Consider the following 15,626-nt stretch of genomic DNA (forward strand, 5'->3'; position numbering starts at 1 on the left):
CATAATATACTTTGGGAGCGCATGTAAACTCCCTGCTATCCGTGCGCACCCTCCTAGTGGTTTGTGCAGAGGGGCGTTTTATCTCCTGCACAAATTCTTGTGGGGCCTGATCTTCCCCACACTGCAGATTGTAGGCCGCTTTGCAAGCCCCTTGGGGGTTTCTGTGGGCGGAAAAGTGTTCCAAGATGGCCAGCCTGTAGGTGGACCATCTTGAATGGTTCTGGTCCTCCAGTCCAGCAAAGATGCTGGAGTACTCAGGAGAGAACATCCATTTAGCATACTCTCTGCAGTTATGGTTGTCTTTCAGGTGGAAAGTGTCCATCATATGCTCCAAGTGTTCCCAGACAGAATATTTTGCATTTTTGTGATATGGGGTTATGAAACTCCTAATGGCCTTAATCTGCCTAATGGGGTCCTTTGCCATAACTCTTGAGTTTATTTGCCTTCTTTGGCTTAGTCACCCAAGTCCACTCGACCTAAGACTCAGAGGTGCTGCTACTTGAGGTCCCCTCATGATCATCTAGGCGTTTCCTGATTCTGTGAGCTTGAGAGGGGCTCGCAGAATGGTGGGGCCTCGTTTCTTCACTCCTGCGGCGCACAGGAGAGTAGTCTTCTGACTCCTCCCTGCTCCCAAGGTTGGTATAGTATCCCCCCCACTGCCCTGATTGGGTGGTGGTCTTCAGGATGCTCTTATGGGGCCTCTTTTTTCTGTTGTTCCTGAGCAAATTGAACCAACTGGTCCCTTTTGAGGTAGTGCTTCTGCAGGTCTGATTCCCTGACTCCTCATAGGAGGATTCCTGGTCAGAGAATCAGACTTTATATTTTTGTACCTACATAGGGACGCCCTTCTATCAATTTCTGGGGGGCACTGACATGTCAGCTCCATTACGCTTGGGCTATTCAATTCTGATGGCCTCATGGTTTCCGGCTCATGTGAACCGGTAGCCATGAAGTCAGCAGTGCACAAAGGATTAAATGGGTGCGAGTCCTTTAGTAAAGAAGTCATCATACTATGATCAGGGGGTGCCCTGTCCCTCTCTACCTGTTCGGGGTCCCTCCAGTTTGTATTAGATCTAGGATACTCCTTCTCCAACCTCGCTAGTTTTTCTTTCTCAGCCCCATCTCTTGAGCCTTTTGTTCGGCTATCAGGGTTTTACTAGCCTCTATGACCTGCTCTTGCGCTGCCACTTGTTTGTGGAGCCCACCATTCTCTTCACAGAGGGCCTCGTTATCTCTTTGTGCTGCTGGGTATAGTTTGGGCACCCTGAGCCATTTTTTTAGCAGGAGACTCACCTCCTGGGTTTGTGCATTCTCCTCCAGAGCACCTTCTATCAGTCTGGCGTGCTCCAGTAGATTCCCATATTCTGTTTTGAGTTAATTTAGTTTCTGGAGGCTTAACTCACTTCCCTTTAACTCCGTTTTTAAATTGCTTACTTCCTGGCATAGGGTGTCTTTCTCCTGATTTAGGGTGCCCCTCTTCAGCCAGGTCATCCCTTTGTTTCTTGATGGTATTTAATTTTTGGCGCTCTTCATCGAATTCTGCTTGGGAGTGGATTCTTTAATAATGTATTTGCTATTCTCCTCTTCCAACCTTTTGACCTGATCTTGCAGCATGGTTAGTTGTCCTGAGCAGCTCCTGTTATACGTTAATTGTTGAGTCAGCTTCTGTTGACCTTTTCCTGATACTCTATTTTTATTGCTTCTAGTTGGGCCTCTATGTCTAAATTATTCTGCTGTTGGAAAGCTAAGTCATCTTTTAATTTTATGATTTAATTTCCAGATTCTACCTCCAAATCGTGGCTTTTTTGTAATTTTTGTTCTGCTAATGTTAGTTCCGTCTGGATTTTATTTAATAGTTCAGATTGATTCTGCGCAAGAGTTGTATTTTCCTCATACTTTTCCCGCATCACTCTCATGTGGAGATACATGTAGGCCGCCATTCTGACAATTTTGATTTGCTCCTCTTTAATTTTTCGGGTCATATATAACTCACTCAAAGCTTGATGTAATAGGCCACCGTCCTGCCACGTGTCCAGGTTAATGGCGGTGACCTGTTATTTCTCCTAGCCAGACTTTTTCCATCTTGCTCTGGCCATTCACTTCTGACAAATAACTTGTGCAGAAGGTGCTCCCTAGCCATATTGATCTCTACTGAAACAGTCATTTTGGAAATGTTATTTTTTTATTAATGTATTTATTTATGTAAGGCTAACATGTATTGTGTTGCTTTCTGTCTATTTTGGGGTTGATTTAGTTTTACTTTTAGACACAGGCCTGGTCGTTAGAGTATTTGTTTTGGGAAGGCGCTTCTACAGTGTAACGCAATATTCCAACTACACAAAGTATCACTACCTTGCAGGTTAGTCAGCTGTGTTAGACTGCCAGAGGTGGCAACCAAAACCCAATCCCGGACTAGTCCTTTTTCTTTATTTTATGCAGATTCAATTTGAGATGGTACACAACTCGTCTCACAGCCCCTTTTTAAAAACCCCAGTGTCACAATGGACCATGAACCAGGCTGGTTGGTGAAAATGCTATATTTTATTTACTTTAAGATTCAAAGGAAATCCTTCATTTTTAATATGGGGCAGAAATCACCAATGGGATGATAATTACAATGAAAATGGAAGCAATGCACTTGGTTACCCTTCTCCTAGAACATATACAAAGCACAAGTGAATAGGAGCACTTTTTGAATTAGGATAGATAGCACCCAAGGTAATGTTTCCCCCTGCAACGTTCCCATAACCCCGAATTAATCAGATTCTGAGTGGATAGAAGGAAGCAGCAGGTAGTCATGAATAAGGAGCAGAAAACAGAATCAAAATCCGACCTTCCCTCACAGAATGGATTTTAAACCCTTTGTAAAGGTATGAAATGACACTCGGAAATGGACAAATAAATAATTAATATGTGGTTGAATGTGTGAGGCAAATATTATTTCTCCCAACAACAGGAATGCAGAAACACTAGCAATCACAATGCAATGGATCAACAAGAAGCATACAATTGGAAAATGAGTGGAAAGTTAGAACATACTGCAGCCGAATGACACGTGGGAAAATTGCATTTCCTTTCAATTCCCGTTTAAAATGACTCAAATGGTTTTTTATGAAAACGGGTGAAATACTAAAACTCGCAATGCGGTTTTTGGTTTGGGGAACAGATGTATATCACAGGGACAATATCAAAGTGAAAGAATGGTGGTAGCTGAAGATTCTAATGAGATTTTCGGGGTGGAATGGGGTTCAGTTTTAGGAAAAATATAGCAGTTAAAATGAAAACTCTTTGGTTTTGAAAGAAAGGCAAATGTTACTTAAACTACATTATCTAGACTATATTGTTAAAGAGGAACACAGTAAGCTCCAAAGTTGATTCGCAAGGTCAACCTGATCACCCCAGTGCTCAACTTTAACTGGAAACTAGTTTGATTACTCAAAATATAACTAAGGGCTTAGGATTTACACCAGACAGAAATGAAAAGAGAGATGGTGCTAGCACTTAGAATTCTCGGTGCACCCTGTCCTTGATTTCTAACAGTTTTAACAAGTTAACAGGGTATAAATGGGATTGCTTGGAGTGTGTAATACAGACAAAAGGGTCAAGATGGGGAGACTAAGGGCCTCATTACGACTTTTGCGTAATGAGTTAACGGGCTCCGCTAATGGCGGCGGACCCGTTAAACCCATTACGCAAAACTACGAGGTACTCTCGCGGGACCCGGTAAGGACGCCAGGTAAAACCATGCGTCATTACCGGGTCCCACGAGGGGACCAGGGAGCCAACAATGGGCTGGTCGTAACCGGCCCGTTGTTAGCTCCCTCTCCCATTCCCATTCCATTGAGCCCTATGGAGGCTCAGATGGGAATGGGGAAGGTCCAGGCCCGGGTTCCCAGAGGGAGGAATAACTGTGCCCTCCAAACTCGGAATGGCCTGGTAATTCCCCATCCTGGGAACCCGAACCCGGTTTTGGTGGCAGCCATGCCTATTGGCGGCATGGCTACCGCCAAAGCCGTAATGAGGCCCTATGTGTTTCTCTGTGATGGGGAGATACTCACATTCCACGCTTAGGTTTGGAATTATGGAACAGCCAACTGGGTCTGGTTACCACACGGTGGGCGCGCCTTACAGCAAACAGCTGGGCAATCCTGGTCACCAGATGGCAAAGACAGCTGGATGGCAGGGTTGCAGCGGGCATGCAGGCAGTAGGCAGCAAGCTGGTCTGATTTCAGGATGCAAAAGGTACCACAGCTTTTCCCTTTTTTAATGGGATTTAGTGGGTTTTTTCTGGATCAATGGCCTTGCTGGGACAGGATCAGCAATGCTTTCCCCTTGCTGGAGTAGGGTCAGCAATGCTTTGGCCTTGTAGTGAAATCTGGAATCAGCAAGATGAATGGAGCAGATCAGGAACGCAGCCGCAGGAAATGCAGGAGAGAGTGTGTATATTTATAATGCATAGTGGCATCATAGAAGTATATGGTAGGGCAGGCTTAGCCAAGCACGCTTCTAAACCACTGGATTGGTCAAGGGTGATAGTCCCTGCCTCGCTCTCAGCTGGTTGGATTTCATTTCAAGGGCAGGATGTGAGATTTATGATGCAAGTTTTACAATGTTCAAAACCTCCCACAGTTACTTTAGGTAAAATCCAATTTTGCCACAAATGGCACATCTATACAGTTAAATCATCTTAACAAATTACATAAGCAGGTGACATTTTATGCAGACCATTCCAGTCCAACCCTCCAGTTTGTGAGACATTGTTTCGCCCTTCTAATACTTTTTAGTCATTCTGAGTATGAAATATTCGGACTAAAATTCTGTCACTTTACATGCGTGTTTGGATTATCGCCAGGCATGAAAGTATTAAAATTCATAATGGCTTCATGGATACTTCCCTTATAATACCCTATTCTCTGCCATTTCTATTCCCCATGTGGCAGTGAAGTCTATGACATCTTAAATTAAAGCCCATAAAAAAAATCACATTTAATCGGTTAACTTTTCACTTTTCACATTTCAGCCTCTGGTAAATGTCACGAGGAAGTGTGATTTTTCACTTCGCACATCCGTGTCCTAGAAGTTCCATTTTAAGATGGCTCCGCCCAGACCCAAGTCTAGTTAGTATGTGAAGTTTCTCTGTCTTGGTCAAAGTTTTCCAACGTAGCAATTATCATCCAGGTGTCCTGGAAGTTTATGGTGGTTCCCTTTTGGGGGAAGCCTTAGCTCTGACCAACTGGAATAACCCGTTTTGGGAGCTTGCAAAGTCCAGCCCATGCAGTTTAGCAGTTTTATTTTTATTTTATTTTGTCCTGAATCAAAATAAGCCTGTTGAATAAAACAGCCCATATATGTTTCCCCAGTAATGAACCTATTTACACTGACAAGCTTTCATTCAACATTGTACTTTTTAAAACAGGCATTTTGTTTCCTCTGGTTTGTAAAAGCCCATTCTGACACATGTGGTGAAAGCTAGCATATTCCTTTCGAAATCGGTTTTGCTCTTCCATCTGGATTCCCACATGGTTTGATAGCTATAGTCAGCTTGTTTTAGACAACAGTCTGTACAAGGCAAAAATGTTCATGAAATTTACATGTGCACAGAAAGCTATGATTTTCTTTTCAAGCAGGGATTTTTTGTAGCAAAATTTTATCATTTCCCGTGTAGCTGAAGGAAAGCTTTTGTTGATTTTCTCAGGTTTGGCTGGCACAGCCTGTCATTCAGGAATAAGGCTCTTTTCTGATGGAAAACAATGTGAATATGGCTGGGCACGACAGGGTCTTTTTGATAAAAGATGTCTGATGAAAACAGGGAAAAATAGCATCAGAGCAGCATCAATTTAAAGGTGAAATATTCCCTTTTTCAATGGGAATTTTGGGCTTGCAGCAAAACTGCGCTGTTTTTTCCCTCTATTTGTTAAGACAAACAAGAACACACCCTAGTAACCTTTCTTGGGGTACTCCCTGTTCCATCTTGCCCAATGGTGCTTTGGCAAAACAGTGCAGCCATCCGTGTGTCGCTGCAAACGGAGTCTGGGTGCAATGGTGCTCTACAAGCCAGAGCAGCCATTTAGATGGTGCAGCTTGGTGATGTTTGGGGAGTACTGCAGAGTGGCTAAATATATCCCACAGGCTATATGAGGGGGGACCACATGGGGGGAGGCGACCCTCAGGGAGATGAACCAACTTCGTTAGAGGAAGTGACATGTCTCCCTTTACCTTTTATGTATATTCCCTCCATCCCTCATGCCCTAATGGCATACTGCTATCACCCCCTTCAACAACTTTACACTCTTACTGACAGTATTCCTCAATAAAGGCGCATGAACTGAGACAAGGAAGAGGCAAGGAGCAATGATGATTACTCCTAATGTGAACCAACAGCATTAGTCTAGTAGGTCGGAGAAAGCAATTGGCTCGACTTGGTTTAATTAATACCATGCGAGGAAGAGAAGCATGGCGTTTGTCTTCTTATCCAGCTGTAGTAGGAACAGCCAAGGAGAGAGACCGGTAGTACGTTTCCTGTTGGGACAGGAAGTTCTATGCGTGAAACACGTAACCTGAGGGAACAGGCGGTCTTGCCAAGTCATGGGAGGCCAGAGACCGCCGCACGGAGAAGCTCACGGGTTAAAGCACTGCCACTGAGATGCCAAGAAGAGGAGAAGCTGCCAAGGGGAGCCGGGAGGTATGGTGGTAGTGGGCTAGCGAACAAAGCGCTCGGTGACAACAAGCCGCAGATCGACATTAGAGACGCAAAGTACCCCGAGGCCTCTGATGAGCACACTCAGAGGAACAGACCGCCTTAGAGGGTAAATCGCCTACAGAGAGAAACACAGTATAAGAGCTGGGGAGGCTTGAACAAAATAACAGGGCCCCTGGGACATTTCACTATAACCAAAAAAAAATCCACAGAAAAGGGTTTGGTACCCATAGCCACGTTAGAAAACGCACATGAGGAAAACAATGTGGAAGTGCATGGAAAGGGGGTCTGGGACCCATAGCCACACTATATAATAAAACATTGTGGCAGAAAAGACTAAAATGAAAAATCTTAAAGAAAGTCCTGGCAGGAGATTATACCAGGCAAAGCCAAGTAGGTGACGTGAACTACAGTGAATGTAAAAGGAACCTGGCAGGAGAGTATACCAGGTGTTTTGAGAATCTGAGACCTGCACCCAAATTGCATTGAAGAACTATATGAACAAACCGGGCAGTTGAGTACACCAGGTGTTGCTGTTGTGTAAGACTGAGAATCCCAAGGAAGATTCATGCCCTTAGGATTTTTGGATTACGTTGATTGTGAGAAGGACTTGAGGAAGGGAGACATTTCCCCTGGAATAAGTTGCAACATCAAGAGGAGGGGAGGGGAGTTATCCTCATGAGCTACAAAGAACTAAAAGTTGTTATTTTGAAACGTTTTGTTTAGGTTAAAAGAAACCTGGGGAAATGAGTGATTCTGTGTAACTGTGAACATTAATCATTTGGAACATTTGTTGAATTTAAGCCTTTTTGTTGAACTGGAACATTTGTGCACTTTGCAAGTCTGAGACATTTCCCTTAGCACCTTAGAGTTACTTTTAGAGTGAGAGGGCTAGGATCGGATTTCGGACACAGGATATTTTTGCTTTTTGCATCTTGACAAACGACAGGCCCTTCGTTTGTTATGGACAGTGAGGCATTTTCCAACCCCGTTTTCATTTAATAAATGTTTATCGCAAATGCAATGAGTCCCGTGTCTGCGTCTCATTCCTGGTTCATGTATTTATTCATTGGGTATTTATAAGGCGCCTATACAGCAAATGGTGTTTCAAGGTGCCACAAGACAAAAAGGGGGAGTGGAAACAGGATTGAAGAATAACAAACACAGTCCTACTAGGCCTTGGGTCATTCGGATCGTGCCTGTACAGTAACAAGAAGTGCCAGTGGTGCCTGGGAGGGTTTGGGACAGGGGGGTGGCTGCGGCTGTGGGGGCGGTGGGGATGCTGGTCAGAGCGGAATGCGATAATGGTAAGGTGGGAAGGGGAGCGATATTTGTAATTCTTTCGGTATAGTATGTTACCAATTTGGATAGCGTGCTTTCAGGGTTGAATATTCCATAAACAATCTTCTTCAATCGTAAGACCGATAGTGGACAATGGGGGTCCAAACTGGACATTCCCATCACCAGCCACCATAATCAATTTCACAATGAAAAGCAAAAGTACTAACACATTTTCAGAAAAATATTCTAAACACATCATCTCCGGGGAGTTAGTATCCACTGATTCAATCATCAAACCCAACCCCTAATCTACCAATACAGCTAGCCCCAGTATGGCCGCACGCTATGGTCTTTTAAGACTAGCATATTCACATTTTGGAACCCCAGCTTAATAATAGGTGGCATTGCCCAAGTTTCCCGGAAAAGTATTATATGATAAGCTTCAATAAACAAGTGCCAATCATGGTTTCCCATTTTTATAAAGGCCTATTACATTCCAACATTCCAAAAAATTAATGTAGAAGTCTCTGACCAAGCGATTCATAATTTTTACTGGCCATTGAGGAAACATCAAGTGTTGGGGGCGGGGGTGAATTTCATAAACTTCTAGTCTTAGCCTTTTCATTTGGGGCTGTATTAATAGTGCCTGGATGAGAACAGGGATCAACACTAGCACCTATGGCAGTTACATTCTTAGCAATTTTAGAGCTTCTTGTATTTTTGATTGCAACATCACGTAATACAATTGATAGGTTTTTCCATACAAAAATGGTGTGGTATTTGGAGATAGAGGCAGGAGTGGTAGTTGGCGGCAAAAGTGGTAGTGTGGAGGCAGGAGGAGTGGGAGTGTGGAGGCAGGAGGTGTGGTAGTGTGGAAGAGGGAGTAGTAGTGTGTAGTGTAGTAGTGTGAAGGAGGAAGTAGTAGTGTGGAAGAAGGAGTAGTAATGTGGCAGAGGAAGGAGTAGCGGGGAGGAGGGAGTAGTAGTGGGGAGGAGGGAGTAGTAGTAGTAAGTAGGAGAGAGGAACAATAGTAGAAAGTTAGCAGTGACATCAAAGGGTGGAGGCACGGTCCAGAAGGAGAGAGGGACAGGAAGTGGAGGGAAGAGTGAGGAGAGGGCAGAAGCGTGGAAGGAGAAGAGAAGGAGATAGGACAAGAAAGGGAGAAGGAAGAGTGAGCATGAAAGAAGACCGAATCAAGCAGGGTGTTGCGACGATTTACCTACTCTTGTCACGTCTCCCCAGTGGAGTCACTTAACATGTGGCTAGGGAGGTGCAGTCACTATCCAATAGTCTCCCTATGGTTGGTTTAAAGCAAGAGGACCTTAGTTTATATTTTATTGGACATTTGTATGTCATCTATAAACAGGTGTTTCCAGGCGCAACAAGACAAGATGGAGGGGAGAGGACATGGGAAATAAAAAAATACAGCAAACATTGGCCTTGTGACAATCCTACCGAGAAAGTGCATGATGAAGTAATAAGTGTAAGAGAAGAGGGAGGGGAGTAGAGCGAGAAATTCAGGAGAGGGGTACCCCCATTGGTGGGGGCGGGCAAGTGCTTGTCAGGCCAAGGCAGCAAGTGCCATGGGAGAGAGGGGGGAGGAGGAGGGGAGTGCAGTGGACAGGGAGGATTACGTTGGGAAAAGTCCGGGAAAGGGAGCCAGAGGGCAAGTGCTGGCAAAGAATGCTGGGGGAGACTGCTGGGGGATGGTCTGGCCCCTGTAGGATTCTTAAGGGACCAGGCCCCAGTGCCAGCGTCAGATGGAGATTTTAGCATGTGAGGGCGAGAGGGAAGGAAGAGGAGAATAGAAAGGTCTTGTGAAGTTTCCAGAACTTAAGAATGACTCTAGCCAGGAGGTATTTAGGGAGAGAACACTGGATGTAGAGAGGTCCCGGGCCCCAGGCAGCTTTGTAGATGATGCAAAGGGTCTTGAATTTGATCATTGCAGTCACCCGGAGACAGTGAAGAGATTTTAGGGCAAAAGAGATGCAGCCTCTAGGCATGAGGCCAAGGATAAGTCTTGCAGTCCTATTCTGGATTAGTTAGAGGGGGGAAGGGAGGAAATAGGCAGGTTGAGGAAGAGGCTATTGCAGTAGCCAAGCCTAGAGCGAACTAGGGCTCTGGAGACATTTAGCTTCTGGTGAGGAAAGGTAGAAAGCCCCTGAGCAAATTAACCTTCAAAATTGGTCTTGTTGGCAAGGTCGTGATGTGTGGACAGAAAGAGAGAGAGAGGAGTCAAAGATGATCCCAGGGTTTTTTGCCTCACCAGTGGGTGAGGGCAGGGGACCAAAGCAGTCTGGACAGAGAGTAAGGGGGAAACAAGGAGCAGTTGTCCCAATGAGAAGGATCTCTGTCTTACTGGCACTGACCAAGTGTCCAGAACTCTCGCTAAGAATCTTGGGGAGTGTACCCTTCATGAATCTTAGTTGTCCCTTGTTCACCTTTCGAATGCTATCTGTGACTAAAAGGGCCCGCCCATCTAGATCTGAACAAACCTTTGAGACCACCATTCTTAGTGTCTTACGGATCAGGATACCCACTCCCGCTTTCCTACAGGGGCGAGGGCCCCAGATTTCATGCTCCATTTTACTGTTCAAGGTTCTCCGCTCATCCTCCATCATAAACTTTGCCTCCTGCAAAAAGAGGATATCAAGCCCCGACCTGCGGAATTCCCTCGTTACCAGAGATCTTTGTTGGGGAGTTGAGACCTTTTACAGTGAGTCAGTTGGCTGGGCTTGGGGTGTTTTGCGGTCGTAGTCGTTGTGTGCTGTTGTGCGGGTTTATGTGTGGTTTGTTTTGTTGTTGGAGTGTAGTGAAGTTTGTGCAGATTGTTGTGTTGTAGGCTTGTGTTTGGTTAGTGTTTGAGAGGTGTATGCAGAGGGGTGAAATTGTTAGTAGATTGGTTAGTTGGCATTGCTGTCCGGCTATGCAGGCTATCGCTCCCAGCCCCTTCGAAACAAGGCACATGCCAATGCTTGCAATTACGTCCAGGTGCGGCACCTGCCTTCATTCGCAACTACATACGGTCAATGCCCATGCCAATGTCCACAACTTAGTTGAAGTGTGGCCAGTACCAACATTCATACAACTCTAAACAAGTATGATACCCGGTAGTGATTATGGGGTGGGTGAGGTTGTTGGCTGGGGTTGGTCAGGGATGCTGATTTCTGTCCTCATGGGTGTCGCGTGGACTGATTGTGCTCCACTTCCTGCAGTTTCGCCTCAATCTGGTCAATCCTCTGCGTTATCTTATCCACCTTTCCGCCTATATCTGCTCTTATGCTTCTGATCTAGTCCATTATAGAGGCCACATACTTTTGTCGCCTATGAGTTCTCTTTCCCCGCCATGGTCTCCCTGCGGTCCTCTGTCCTTGGGTCCACCCTCGGGGTATAGCTCTAGCCTGCGAGACTCACCGACTAGTCCATGCAATGCCACCACCTGACAGAGGCACTTTCTAGGGTTCCTAGGGTGGGATAGGGTCTTGGGGGCCTTTGAGACCAGTCCAAGGTATGAGGGGCCTCTGCGCCCCCACGCAAATTTTGTGAGACCTGCCTAGATGGGGAGATGCGCTGTCCGCTGATGGATTGCGGCTGTGTGCGTTGGACCACTATCTTCTGGAAGTGGGCACACGGCCCGGTAAAGGGGGTCTGCTTATCCCTGAGCCTCTGTGCTCTCCCCTGATCGTGGCAGGCGCTAATGGGAGCTTCCCCTCTGCAGGAGATGGTGTGGAAGGGGTATCCAAGTTATCCTCTTCCGGAGTGCCAGGAGCTCGCTCCCCCTTATTTTGCTGCGGCCCACAGGGTCCCTCCTGTGCGTTCCTCTACGCACCCTCCGTTTCGCTGTGTGGTGTGGGGCTCCCCACTGTATACCACAGTCAGGGGGTGGGCACACGCCCCGGTACCGGGAGCCCACCCCTCCCTATAATCTGGTGCTCTCCTGGACCCAGGGGCCCAGTGCCTAGGGTCCATGCTATCTACTGCCCCTCTCTAGGGGGTGGGGCCACTGGCAGGCACCGCGGGGCCCACTCCCGTGCAAATCCTGGGTGCTGTAGAGCCTTGTAAGTGGCCTCTGGGCCTCCGGTGTAGCTGCTGAGGGATGCTCTCTTTGTCACACTTTGTGAGGGGTTAGGCTGTCAGCCGCAGATCACGGGATAACCTGAGGACAGGAGTGAGAGTCTGCCTGGTCCCCAGATGGGGGGGATCACCCCACCTGCCTCTTATGGTGTCCTTGGCGTGGGGGACTTGCCCTTTTCCAGCTGTCAGCGTGGCTGGCTCCAGCTCCTCTCATACGGCACGGATCGTGCCCGTTTCTGAAACCGGTGGGTCTGGGGGTCTCCCACTGCTTTTACACAACAGTATGTCTCTGGAGGGGGGCAGAAGTGGACGCTCCGTTCATTTTTCGGAACTGAAGGGCTGTGAGCGCAAGGCTAGGCGATCATGTTCCATGTGCCCCCTGGTGGCCAGTATCGTGAATTCTATTTCCAACAGTCAGGTGTGCAATCCCAGTATTCTCTCATCTCATCCTCTCATCTCTCTCGACAAGTATTCAAGAGTATGATTGAGAACATCTCAAATCACATCTGCAACCACTCACTGACTAATTTAATTGCTTCTCAGTAAGTACTAGAAACTGCACATAGCATTGAGCATTTTGCCTTTTCTAATCAGCGTTGTGGTTGGATCATTCTATATTCACTCTAGGGAATGAAAACCAATTAGATACTCCAGCCATACCCCTCATTCCCTTTCCTAACTGTACAAATTCATTTGCTTTGAACCTTTGTCCCCTTTGCCTTTTTCCCCCTTCTATACACAATGCACCACTCCGGACAGCTTTGGCATTGTTAGACCACTGCAGCGGCGGCAGTTGCAGTTTTGACAATTCCTGAGATGCCATCACTTCTCCCCGAGTGAGAGCCCCTTCTCCTGAGACCAGGGAGGTGAGGCTGCTACCCGATAGTCCCGCTGGGGGTGGTACTCAGTAGGAGGATCTGAAGAGGCGAGACTCCTCCTCCAGGGATCAGGGAGGACATCTCGGGAACACAAGGTACAAGCCTCCCCCTTCCCCTTGCACTTTTTCCCTTCCCCCTACCCCTGCACTTGCGCGGTCTGAATGACACCTGGCCTAGTAGGATCGTTGTCTGTCTTCCCCTTGTTGACCCCCTCCCAGCCTCGTCGCGCCTTGAAACACTTGTGTATAGGTGCGTTAGAAATGCCATATCATATCATACCCCTCACCCTCCACCCACTTCATATACCTCCCATCAGTCCATGAGGCCCACCTTATTCACACCCTCTTGGCCCCATGCCACACACCTCCATATTACACTCTCCTATGTATATCTGCGAGGTTGCTGAGGCAGTAGTCTATGAGACGAGGAAGAGTAGGGCTGACTGGACCACCACTAAAGGAGACAATGAGACAAGGCAGAGGCATGCCGAGCCCTCCAGGGAATTGGAAAGAGCAGACTAGATTCCATCATCCATTACAGATTAAAAGTATAGCTGGACTCACATGGGAGTCAGACCCTTCCTGGAGGTAACGCAAGTGAGGAGGATGTCTCGATTGGGAAGGAGATGAAGCTGCTGACCGGGACGGGAGAGGGAGAGTCCAGGCATCCGTACCCATCCGCCGTGCAAGGGAAGACCGGAAAGCAAGAAGGACAGGGGTACGGCCGAGACAAAGATGTAGAAGAATGAAGAAAGCCCCCAGGGACGTCTGAAGAGCTCAACAGCGTCAAAGAGAATCTAGCAGCAACCCAGAAGGTACAGGACTGCCTGGGTCTTACAGGGCAACAAGATAAACACTTTTAACTGTGTCTGGGACTTTGAATTAATAACCGGATATCATAATATCTGGCAGGATAGTGAAAAGGATAGAAGCCTGAAACCTGGAGGAGCAGAAATTGCTCATCGCTGATTTTCTTCGTGGCACTACATGGCAGGGTAGTGAACAAGGTCGGACCAGAGCGGGTCACTAAAGAAACCTGGGTCTGGGACCCACAACTGCTGCCTTGTTAAGCCTGAGAAAAATTAGGGGGAGGGAGCCATTCCCTCTGGCATTGTGACTTGTGATAAAAAGCCTGTGAAAGGCCAGGGGAAGGGAATCAATCCCTCTGGTTTTGTGAACTGTGAAAGTAAACGCCAAGAACCTTTGTGAAATCGTAAAACCAAGTGATTACAGAGTCCAGGGGAAGGGAGTCATTCCCCCCCTGGCTTTGTGTGGGGAACATCACTGAGAGTCAGACGCCTGTACAAGGGAGGCCTTCCCTAGGAACCCAATAGTGAAGAAGCAACTTTCGGCAACAAGGAATGTGATGTTTGAACTGAAACTACCTTTTGAGTTTGAATTGAGAACTTTACTACATTTTGGCATTACAACCTGGAGCTTTATTTTGTGCCTTGCAGAAGGATTGAGACATGGGGAAGGGAGTCATTCCTTCAGGTAAAAATCCCACCTACCAACTGGAACTGTCATCCACTGTCCAGAAGAAGGGAGCCATTCTTTTGGACCAAGAAGATCCACTACCTCTTTAGTTTAGTAATAAGTGTGAGGGACAGAAGTAGGTTTTTGACACAGGAGGGTGGACTATTCATTTACACCGACATCTTGACAAATCCTTTAGCATTTTGGTTGTGGTAGGGAAACCCCTCTTACAGTTTGGGAAAGTTAGGTTTTCTCCTTATTTTCATTACTAATAGAAGTTTATGCCAACAACCATGCCACCTATGTGTTGGTCTCTTCCTTCTGCACCTTTACACAGTATTAAAAAAGCTCTTGATATAACATAACATCAGGACACAAGATCACTTGAGGAAAAAGAGAAATCCTCACCAGTCTTCTGGCCAGGTGAACTGGAGGACATCCCTTGCTTGCTGTGGGGAGGAAGATATCTTTCAGCATGTTGGTACAATGCACATGGAACATTTACACTGGTACGAGCTTTAGGCTTCATCGTATAATCAAATTGTATTTTTGCCAATAATCTTTTTCCTAACAAAATTTGGAGTTTGGAAATGGCATTTCAACATGTTCCGCATCTGTTCAAACAGCAGCCAACCTAATGCTTACCATGAGCAACCAAGATCTCGTACCTTCTCACAAGCAATACCTCATTCAAATAAACAGATTTAATCCCAAAGACAGAGAAGAAAATCAATACATCCATGGGAAACAGATTACATTTACATCATTGAAGAACCGCATTCTCTACTAGATTCTTCGATTAAACATTTGACATCTTCAAAAGAAGAAGATAAAGAACTTGTAATTAACAATTCACTCTTGAGTGAGGGTCAAGCTGAAAACTACAATGCTGTAGATGCCAGGAGGTGGAGGTCAGGGTGTTCAAGAGGAAAAAAGTGGGTTTGAGGGTGGTACATTTGAGGCTCTTAAAGGATGCAAGGGCAAAGAGCTCTCACATGTTCATTAGATGAGTCACTGCCAGGTGCTTTGGAGGTGATCAGTACACAGATTCTGAGATGCTAAAATACTGTGTTAACTCGAATATGTCCATGAGGGGAACATTGCCTGTCTGGGCATTTGTGCCTCACAGTTGCTTTGCTTCTCTTAGTAATTTCAAGTTGTTATAATCACTGCCAGAGTCCAAGTAGGGCATAATCCAGTTCATTGATCACATGTGCTTTA

At 46.3% G+C, this 15,626-nt stretch overlaps 1 protein-coding gene across 2 annotated transcripts in view; it reads right to left on the reverse strand.

The window, feature by feature from the left end:
* Nucleotides 1-15,626, reverse strand: part of LOC138548350 (vitamin D3 hydroxylase-associated protein-like) — a 476,815-nt gene that overhangs the window by 226,711 nt on the left and 234,478 nt on the right. For both annotated transcript variants that reach the window (XM_069642270.1, XM_069642271.1), the window contains one exon: nt 14,814-14,854. In XM_069642270.1, the coding sequence (XP_069498371.1) occupies nt 14,814-14,854 (41 nt within the window). The remainder of the gene's footprint in view (nt 1-14,813; nt 14,855-15,626) is intronic.

This window comes from Ambystoma mexicanum, chromosome 1q (assembly GCF_040938575.1).
Source record: "Ambystoma mexicanum isolate Mex_15411 chromosome 1q, UKY_AmexF1_1, whole genome shotgun sequence".
NCBI classification, from domain to species: domain Eukaryota; kingdom Metazoa; phylum Chordata; class Amphibia; order Caudata; family Ambystomatidae; genus Ambystoma; species Ambystoma mexicanum.